Here is a 10,965-nt window from a genome sequence, read left to right on the forward strand (position 1 = left end):
AAATTAGAGCAAACAGGCAAACACTGATTAAGACCAGGAGACACAGTTGTTGGGAAATCCTGTTTGACAAGCAGTTTGCAGTTGAATTGAAATGTAGTCTGTTTATAAAAAAAATCATACCTTGTATCGTAGATATGTCAGTAGGATTCTTATGGATAAACATATGACTGCAACAGACACCTAAAGAAAATAACTTTTAAATACATCCATACACTAAACACCAATCATTATTCCAATGATTATTAAAGGGGTCATATGATGCGATTTCAATTTTTCTATTCTTTTTGGAGTGTTACAAGCTCTTGGTGCATAAATAAGATCTGTAAAGTTGCAAAGACTAAAGTTTCAAATTCAAAGAGATACTATTTTAAAAGTTAAGAGTCAACCACACACCCCTAAAACAGCTCGTTCTAACACGCCCCCACATGTCTACGTCATGATGTGGGAAGATTTGCATAACACCACCCAAATGTTCACGCAAAGCAAGAAGGTGTAACTTTTATTCTCGCTGTTGCGGCCACCGCCGTGTTGTGGAGTCGCTGTGTGTTTCGTTGTGAAAGCGAAACTACTTTGTTTGGCCTTCCAAAAGACACAACTAGAAATCAGTGGTTAAGTTGTATTTCAACACTGTTCCAGAACAATTCAACCCTAATATTCAGATGTGTGCAGTGCATTTTATGGAGGATAAGGACTGTTTCCTGAACCAGCAACCTACAATGCGTCTGTGCACAAAAGCTGTTTCTATAAAGTGGGGCTATTCCAACTTTGTAAGGAGAGTCTGGTGTTTCTGACTCACAGCCTGTAAGTATGTTTACATATTTAAAGAATTTGCCACTGATGATTCAAAAGTGAGTTTAAGTAGTGTAGAGTAGCGCTTGTTGTTTTTTGTTTCTCCGATCACAAATGCAGACATGGTTTTATGTTTACGCAGCTCGATACGCAACGCAACGCGTAAAAAGACAATATAAGTCATTATAATCCATGATTATGTCCCCCACTGGATGCAACAAATGCCTCGTTTGTAATGGGTTTTATTGGTTTTGTCTCATCCTGCTGGGAGACGGCACCACAGTATGGTAAGGGGCGTAACATTTCCGTCACACACTTGAAGCATTCAGCCAATCACAACGCACTGGATAGCTGGCCAATCAGAGCACACCTCGCTTTTCAGAATGATGAGCTTTGTAAAAATCTACGCGTTTCAGAAAGGCAGGGCATAGAGGAGAAACAATAATGTACAGTACAGTATGTGGAAAATAATGTGTTTTTTAAACCTTAAACCGCATAAATACATTGCATTACACAAAATACAGAAAATAATGTTCTTTTTAGCAACGTCATATGACCCCATTAATAAACTTATTTCATTTCCACAACAACAAACCTTTCACAAAATAATCTAAAAATACTCAAAAAGTCAAAAAATTATTAGATATCATGAGATTTATATGCAAGACTACCTGCACAGCCCAAAGCGAGTGATTTCGTTCAACCCAAATAATTGAGGCCCTGGTAACAATAAAGATTTTTTTTTAAATGGAGCAAGTGAATGAATCATTCAGCAATTTTATATTGAATTTCTGTTTACAGTTCTTTGGAACTACATACCAGTTGATTTCAAGCAGGGTATAATTTTTATATGGGCAGCCCAAGCTATGAAGAGAGAAGAAATATCAAATATCATTATGGACCAGTCATTTTTATAGCAGTACATAAACTGAATAGAAAAATGTAGTAAAAGTCACATTTACATGATGAAGCAATGTATTTCTTTCCTAGTTTTTTTTTATACAAAACTCATTCTACTCAGGCCACATGTTTAAAGGAAACAATTCTTATATTTCCATTGTCCTTCCATCTGTGTATTGGGAATTAGAGACAAGAAATTAAAGACTGTATAGTGACTTTATGAGCAGTGTTTTCAGCCCATTACTGTTTCTCATAGTAGAAACAAGCCTTTTTTTAGTATAGACCTAAGCACATTTTTCTTTAAGCCTTTTCAAAAATACACTGTGAATCCAGGGAGTGATGAAGAATCTTAAGGGTAATATCATATATGACTAAAGATGAGCCTTCTTAACATAATTTCTGTCCATCAAACAATAAAAAAATATCTACCATTTAGGTTGATCTTTTGAGTCAGTCAGCACTCTGAATATATACAAAATGCAGCTTAACACCTTGAGCGAAAGATAAAACACTCGCACCCTGAGACCTGAAAAATACAAAAACAGTGTTTATATACCATTTTAAACATGGTAGTATAAAAAAAAAGAAAAAAGAAAAGTCACATGCACTCAACAAGTGGGAAAAACTTAATTTCTGGAACAAAACACACATTTATTATTTATAACTAAATTTAAGTTTAGACCAGTGTGAAATTAGAAACAATGTTCTTAAAAAATATTCATTTTGAAAAAAATATTTTATAATGTTTTGAACTCCTCGTATTATGGAAACAAGAAACTTATCATTTTAAACATATAATCTGATCATTTAACAGGAAAATTAAGTGTAAAGAAAGAAAGAAACGAAGACATACTAGATCGTTGGTCTTTGATGAAGTAAAACTGCAGGCGTTCTTTGAAACTATTCTGATCGACGGAGAAGTCAACATGCACCCTAAAACACGGATGACAATTGCTGATTAAACAATAGAAATTATTATTCTCATACTTTTTGTTTTTTTGTTTGTAGAAAGTTTGCAATTCATCAAATTTGAGTTATGTAATGCAGTTAGCATATTGTTTTTGAACACAAACAACAATCAATATATAAGGATTTCAATTTTGAGTGAATCTAGAAGCACTTACGTGGCATCGGTTTGCCGTGTCTGCTCTCGAAGCAAAAAATCCTTGAATATGTGCCTGAGAGGCAGGGGTGCCACTTCGTTTTCACCCTCGGCCATATCTCTCAAAAGAGAGAAAAAAAAAACTCTTTATAAGAACAGTGAAACAAATTAATATAATCCCAAAAGTTTGTTTGTGTGTTTTTTCAGTTATTCTTTATTTCTCAGCGTCGAGCTGCAAAATAATACAACAGTGCATCGCTCTCGCGAATCCCTTGGTCTCTCTTCCCTGGGTATCTGGTAAGTGTGAGTGATGGACGCAAATACTGATGCAAATATTGATGTCAGCGGCTTCCCCTCAAGCATCAGCTTCTTCTGACGTGCGATTTCGTTGTCATAAATATTAAAAAGCAGCGCCTATAGACATGAACGCATCGGCCAAATAGTTTGCATATGTTTTCGTAGGAAGGAAGGAATATTAGAGACCAATACTGAGTGGCCACGAATACACGGGCGCGAGCGCTTGGCCAACGCACCTGACACGCGCGACCATTTAACCCTGTTTTTATTAAAAGCATTATCTAACACGTATTTGTCTTTATGAGACACTGAAGTTGATTAATAACTACAAACGAACTAGATAGCACTACTGAGTGACGGCTTAACATATAGGCTACTATTTGTAACGCTGTTATTAATGCTGACGTTAATATCCTATTCAGCACTTAACTGATATATCCAGAAACCTCTCGAATGTCGAGGACGTTAGTATGGAGCATTGTAGACATCGGAAAAGCTGTAAGTAGCTTACGGTAGACTGGTATAGCCTGTGTATCATATATGAAGAAATTTTTATTTTGTGAATTCAGCTGTCTTTTCAAAATAAAGCTTTCAAAAAGTGTTTATTTTCATATTTGAATGCCACTGTAGTTCATAGGAGTCCACCCTGCAATCACATCCGACACAGATTTAGTTGTGTTTGTATTCTGTCGGTGTCTTTAATATTAATTGTTGGTTTATGTGCACAAGACTGAAGACTTTGGATGTTGCATCGCATCTTGCGGTTTTTCAGCATCTCACGTTTGAGTTTGAAGGTGTAAATCAGGACAACACAACGATCATAGTTTCAGCAGTTTATTACATATCAAATATCATTAAAATGTTTTGTAATTTTTTTTTGTAGCCTACTTTTTAACTTTTTGTTTTAATATAATGGCAGAATATTGTTGTGGTATGTTGTGTTTCGATTTTTAATATAAATGGTTTACAGCAGGTGCAAACATTGATTAATAACTATTAATTGTAAAGGGTGGGGTCGGGTGGGGTTGCTATAAACTTTGCTTCTCCAAGGCACAAGAGAGCTCGGTTTTAAAGGCTCTTTATGAGGTCATAGAGCTCTTAAAGGTGCAGTAAGCAGTTTTTTGAGAACGCTGTTGAAAGAGGATGGGACTGAGCACCAAAACAAAATTGATTTTAATGTGAGAGGACAACAGGGGATGGACTTTTTTTTTTCCCTGGAGGAAGCATTATTATGGATTATGGACTGATATTTTGTCCATAAGCAATGATTTAAAGCTAAAACCTCTTAAAGGCACAATATGTAATTTTTCACCTCTAGAGGGCGTGTATGCAAAATAAACAAAAAGTGTGGAATCATGGGAGTTGTGGTCTTCATCCCCACAGCTGATGCAATCCTACGGGAAATCATGTTCATGGATGAGCTAATGATTTTATAACGTAGTATGAAGCAGGTTGAGGCTGAAAGCCGTCGAATTGAAACAAGGCCGCTGAACGAGCAGCAGAACTTTTATTTAACATTTGAAAGTTCTGTTACAATGCTACTCTGTGCGGTCATCACCTGTCTAATAAAACGCACAACATATTAATGCGTCTTTGGTGTTTCCATGTTTTCTACAAAACAAAGCCGGAAATTGAGGGGTTATGACGTCATTGGCAGGTGACACAATGACACCATGGACACGGTCTGTGTCACTAGTTAAAATTGCTTATTTTTCTGGATTTAAACATTCTTCGAAGCATTTGGGATAATGTAAGTACACAAGTCAGCAAAATATATAACACTGTTCTAGTGGTTTCTGGTTATTTTAATAAAAAAAAAAATCTTACATATTTTGCCTTTAATTATGTTTTTTTTTGTTTCTTACAAATGTGCAGCTTTTCACTTCAAAAGACGTTAGCTGATGGACTTTGGATTGCTTATGGATTATTGTGATGTTTTCATCAGCTGTTTGGACTCATTTTGACAGCACACTGCAGTGGATCCACTCGTGAGCAAGTATTGTAATGCAAAATTTCTCCAAATCTTTTCTGATGAAGAAACAGTTTTGTTAATATAAAAGATTAATCTCTCACACAAAAATATTTAATTTAATTTGAAATGACAAAAGCATTTCAATTAAGATATATCATTAAATGCAAAAAGCTTAATGGGTACTTGTTTGTACACTTTAAGCACACCCCTGTTCCCATAAAGCTCACATCATGTTTTATTAAAAATTCTTGTTTATTTTAAACAACCTTTTTTTTTAATGATTAATTAAAAATAGTTTTTTTTTTTATTTTTATTAATTTTTTATTTATTTATTATGTGAATATTTTGCAAAATAAATAATCTAGGTCATATATTAACTTCATACATATTTTAATATGAACAACTATTATTAACAATATCTATGAAATTAAACTTTTTCTTATTGTTGTCACGCTAAAGCTGTGTGATTTTTATAGTAGTGCACCCTTTAAGCTCACCTTACAATAATATGAAATCTTTAAAAATTACAGCAATATAAAACCACAGACCAGCAACAAACTGTAAATTTATAATATTATGGATGTAATAGTACAAGCCAGTAATGCCTGTGAAGTAATATATTAGTGTAGCACACAATCTTATACAGCTAGTCAGCTAACTGTTCTGTAGCATCTTTTGGATCTAACTGTAATTATTTCCCACATTCAAGTTCAAGGTTCTAATCTGCAAAAGTCTAAACATTAATCTCTTAATTTTACAAAAAGTAGTAATACTTACCCAAAATAAAGGCTTAAATATCAAAAAAATGTACATTTACAGTAGGTAGACATCCAAAACGTCACTTCTACCGCCGCTCGTACCGCCGCCGCGGCGTCTGGAGAGTGCATTTGCAGCTTTTGACCGCTGAGTGGCGCTTTAATCACAAGTTTCAAACAAGCGCATCAAAGCACATTTTCGCAAATAGACGTCAGTTTGGCTCGCTGATGTGTGTACATTTGACGGCTGCAGTCAGGGAAAATGAAAGAAAAACACTATAGTTAAAATATTTAATATTCACAGATGAAAGTTTGGTGATTATGAAGTTATGTGCATTTCTTAGAACGAATTCAAGCAGGAATAAAATGTCAAGCCTGTGCCTGAGCCTGTGCTTATATTTTCTCTAAGCTACACAGTATAACACCATATTTTAGATTCGACACATTTAATAGGTGTGCAGTATTATTTATATAATATGAATTATGTATTATTTATTCAAAAGAAATTGTGGTTTACTTTGCATCAGAGCATTAAAAAAGTGGCTATTTTAGTGAGCTAGGCTACATGGATCTATATGCAAAATGTCAATATTCTCATATATTAGGCCTATATTTTAATTTATATTTTAAAATTCCTTTAATAAAAAACAACATGCATTTTTGTTATTCGTTACCTGTCCTTTATTTTGACAGACAACTTATTGGGGAAAAAACATATTTGTCTGTAAGAAATTGTTGCGTGTTTTATAAATTATTTTCTTTAATTTAGTAAAACGTGAGGCACTGTATAATTTCGTTCCCATTATTTAGGCCTAATTAAAACAAGAAACGAATAAATTAAACCTGCACGATTTAGCTAAATCATTGAAATTCTAAAGAATGGACGGATTAATAAAACGTCCTCACGATTAAACTCAAGTTTCTCTCATTATAATCACCAAAGTTCAAATGATGTAAAAAAGAGATTCATTAATAGACAACTTCAGTGATTTTAAAGGGAGCCGCCGTTACTTGCTTACATAGAATTTAAGTTAAAAAAAAAATAAAATTGCAGCGGCATTTAAATGCATGTATTTAAAATGTCTGCGTGCAAGAGTGATGCTGAGTGCATGCGCAGCATTTATTCTTATTTGTTTATCTTCATTACAAATCTTGTTTGGTTTTATTTTGGATAATTGCATGTAAAAAATAATTTACGTTGTAATGCACATGCAAAATGTGAATAAATTAGTCATATTTAAGTGTTTGTGCGAAAATTATTAATGCGCATGCAGGACAAGGAGGCGCCCTCTAGATCACTTGAATTTTTCCTGATAATGAATTAACTTAAAATTGTGGTGTCTCACATACATGATAAATATATCTACAGAAAGCTTGAAATCTCTTTTAAACGAATCAATTCAGAACGAAAGCATTATGTAATCTGTGAAGGTTGTATTTCTCTTTAAATGCGCGTTCATGTGGAGAGAGTCAGCACTGTGAATTTCATCTTGCAGCCGACAAGAAAACATTTGTTTATAAATAATTAAAATGTCTCCTTTTTTTACAATTATTGGGCTACTTCTGCTAATGCATGTGCTTGAGCGCGAAGTATATTTATTATGGTTATTGATTATAGATGTAAATGTAGTAGTATAATCCTGCGATTAGTTGAATAATGACAAATGAACGACTAGTAACTAGAAAAATCTTACATGGGAGGCAGACCTATTAAATAGCCTCTAGACATCTCTGTTAAAGTTTTTAAAGCATTTTATACGCGTTTGCATAAATTCATCTTTCAGAACGGTCTTTAATGGAGAGATGCTTTAACACTGATTTTTCCTCTGAAACACAAAAACGAAAATTTAAATAAAATTGATTCCTTCTCTGCAGATATTGTTGCCCTCTGTTTGTGCATTATAAATAGGCTACAAAAAAAAAAAAAAAAAAAAAAAAAAAAAAAAATTAAAAAAAAAAAAATATAATAATAATAATAATAATAATGTCTCCAAAAACTCCAAAATGTTTTTTTTTGTCATGTCTGTAACGCATGTGTATTCCCAAATCTAAAAAAAAGCCTATAAAACATCATAGACGGATCATACTGATGTCTGGACTCTGTTTGGGATTTAGAAAAAACATAAAGAGATGGTTCAATATATCGGTTATAGGCTACATTCTGTGAGAATTTATATTTCATAGTCTAAAAAAAAATATTGTTTAGACGAAACAAAATAAAATTAACGCAACAGTTTGCGAATTTATTTATTTATTTATTTTTGAGTTAAGGCAACTTCCTCTGAAGTTATAATAACTAATAAAACTATATTGCGCTATACATTAGTCAACATTTGAAGTGGATCAAAACCTTTCTTCAAAGTTGCCCTAAAACCAAAATGGACGAGTCCTATCTACTTTGGTTCTGCAAGTTTGATACCCTCATAAGACACTGTCCATATGAAAGCACAAGAGATTCACACATTTATATCAACCCCCACAAGTTATACAGAACTACCCCAACCCCCTCCAGCTGAACTGAATTCGGTCTGTTTGTTGGCTGTGAGGAACGGTGTGTTGTTACTGGGTTGAAACATGCCTGCACTCACAGCAGCCCTACTCTTTTTATTTATTATTTTCCCGCAGCCCATATTATTGTTTTCACAAGACCATAATAATAACAAATTATCAATTGATAATTAATCATTATTTTACGAAAATCATTGTTATTTGTGAACGTAGCGTTTGCGGAAGGCTTTAAGACCAAGCGGAGTCCTCCATCAGCTGCTCCCGCTTCACAGCGAGCGGGACTCGCGCTAAACTGACCCAGCTTTCAAAGTCCGCAAGTAGCAAGACAGAAAAAACATTCAGTCTACCTGGAGGAAGACGTATTTCATTGTAAATTAATGCTGTGTAAATATAGAGAGAGAGAGATTAGAGAGAGAGAGAGAGAGAGAGAGAAAAAAAAAAAAAAAAAAAAAAAAAAAAAAAAACCGTGTTGGCTATTTCTAAAACTTGGAGCTCATTATTGAAAGTACAAATCCAAAACACCAGAAGCAAACTCTCAGTGTTCTTTCATTGAAAAGTACATTTTGTTTATTCACAGGCTATATGGTTGAAATAATATTTTAGTTCAAAACTTTAAGTGCCATTGTTTAAAAATAACATTGTTATAAAAATGCTTTATTGGCTAACGTTTCTAGACCTTCAGTTGTTATGCTTTAAAATCCCATAACATTTGTAATTTCACAGTATTTTCACACTAACCTTTAAAGTCACAATTCTATAACGGTCAAATTTACTCAGGCCGATGGCACTTTTAATGACATTTTTTTTTTTTACACTGTTTTTAGAATAATTGTAGCTTACATAAATAGGGTGAAGCAAAACAAATATGAATAATATTTGGATCGTCCCTTATTTTTTCCCTTATTTTCTTAAAGAATAAACACTTATTTTCTTACAAGAATAAACATGATAACATATTATTAATTAAACCTGATAACATAGAAATAATTTAAGCATTTAAAACCTTTTTTTAAAAACTTGAACTGCAATACTATTAAACTGACTTTAAAATCTCAAGGAGTTTATAAGTTAAAAAGGGTAAAATGTCACAGTGCATGTTAAATAGCCTAAATGAACTTGTGTTAACAATATAATTAGAACTAACAATAGAATTCGAATTTTTTTTTTTTTTTTTTATGAACAATTCCTGTATAAAATGGGACAGCAACCTTTATATCAAACATTTTAAATCGTCCACAGCTGAGCAACGCGCGAGGCAGGGTTGAGCGTGCGAAGTGAATGTGCTGCACAAAGTCATTTTCAGATGCAATGAAAAATAAAAAAATTAAAAACACTGGATAGCCTAGATTAGGCCCAGACTCTGTTCCTAAGTATATGATAATTATAATTACCCCACAGTAACATTATTTAACCGATTAATCGCCTATTTTCGTTTGCTGCATGTTATTTTATGTTATTTATTTTATTTTTTTAAAACAGGCTAAAAAATAAATTAAGTTGTGAGAGGAAAAAAATATATATAAGTCATGTATAAGTTGCATTTTATTACATTCAGAAATAATAACGGTGTCCTAATGTGCCAACAGGATATTTTTAGTTCTTTTCACTTTACAACAATCCTTTAAATGTAACAAAAATTTATCAGAACAGAACAATAATTACAAATATATCATTCTAATGGATAAATAAAATTGCAGTATATAATAATATAGGCTTAACTATAAACAAACAAACAAAAAATAAATGAATAATAATTTAAAGCGAACCATAAGGTAAGGTTGGGCTCTCATTCGGGGAAGAAATCCAAACGTTTCCATATTCGTGATGTTGCCTATTTCAAGCTCAACTATTATTCATTAGGAAAAAATAGGCTTTGTAGTTCACGCGTGTTTCAGTATCGACGGAAAAAAAAAATAAAAAATCATAATTAACAAAATATGCCAAAGTGGACCGCTGCTCGCGCTGGATGGCACGGTGAACGGCTACTGTTTCCAATGAATGTGCGCGAGGCACCAGCGCGAACAGCTGAAACAGGAAAATACAAAATTTTTGGTCACACAGTTAAAGGCATAATTCAAAAATGCAAAGTGTTAGCAGTTTGAAAAATCAAGAATAATAACAGAATTAATCATAATTATTGCTAAATGCTGGACCGTTCTCATTTCTATCTGCAAATGGAACCTGAAGGATTTTTTTTTAAACCAGAATGAACCGAAATGAAAACATTTAGCTTTTTATTCGTATATATAGGCCTTATATTTAATGACTGTTTAATAACAATAGCAAGCATAAGATCCTTTGTGTAAAGGTCTTCTTTTAATTTTTGGTGAGTAGACTGTAGCCTAAGACTATCCTAAATTTTGAAATTAACTCACTGTACATTTTTTAATGTTTTTTTTAAAGATGGTACAATGTTATATCATTATGTTATTGTTGTTTTACCTCCTCCTTTTATCTCATTTTACAATTACATTCAGTTCGCAATCCGTCCCTTTGCGCCACCTGGCGGTAGTTTCGCGAATGAATTTAACACACGACTGACTTACAGTTAACGCCGCGGCCCTGCGGCGGCGGTACGCGCGGCGGCATTACTCATTTTGGTTGTCTACCATCTGTAAATAGCTCATCTTTTGGTAAACATT

At 33.3% G+C, this 10,965-nt stretch overlaps 1 protein-coding gene across 1 annotated transcript in view; it reads right to left on the reverse strand.

The window, feature by feature from the left end:
- The window catches only part of kcnt2 (potassium channel, subfamily T, member 2), a 29,280-nt gene extending 25,404 nt beyond the window's left edge, over positions 1-3,876 (reverse strand). The window contains exons 1-6 of the mRNA XM_042769758.1: positions 2,814-3,876; positions 2,543-2,622; positions 2,119-2,215; positions 1,609-1,653; positions 1,461-1,509; positions 121-180 (exon numbers count right to left, since the gene is read on the reverse strand). Coding sequence (XP_042625692.1) covers positions 121-180; positions 1,461-1,509; positions 1,609-1,653; positions 2,119-2,215; positions 2,543-2,622; positions 2,814-2,908 — 426 coding nt within the window. The 5' untranslated portion in view covers positions 2,909-3,876. The remainder of the gene's footprint in view (positions 1-120; positions 181-1,460; positions 1,510-1,608; positions 1,654-2,118; positions 2,216-2,542; positions 2,623-2,813) is intronic.
- Between the last annotated feature and the right edge of the window lie 7,089 nt (positions 3,877-10,965).

The sequence above is a fragment of the Cyprinus carpio genome, chromosome A2 (assembly GCF_018340385.1).
Source record: "Cyprinus carpio isolate SPL01 chromosome A2, ASM1834038v1, whole genome shotgun sequence".
Lineage (NCBI taxonomy): Eukaryota > Metazoa > Chordata > Actinopteri > Cypriniformes > Cyprinidae > Cyprinus > Cyprinus carpio.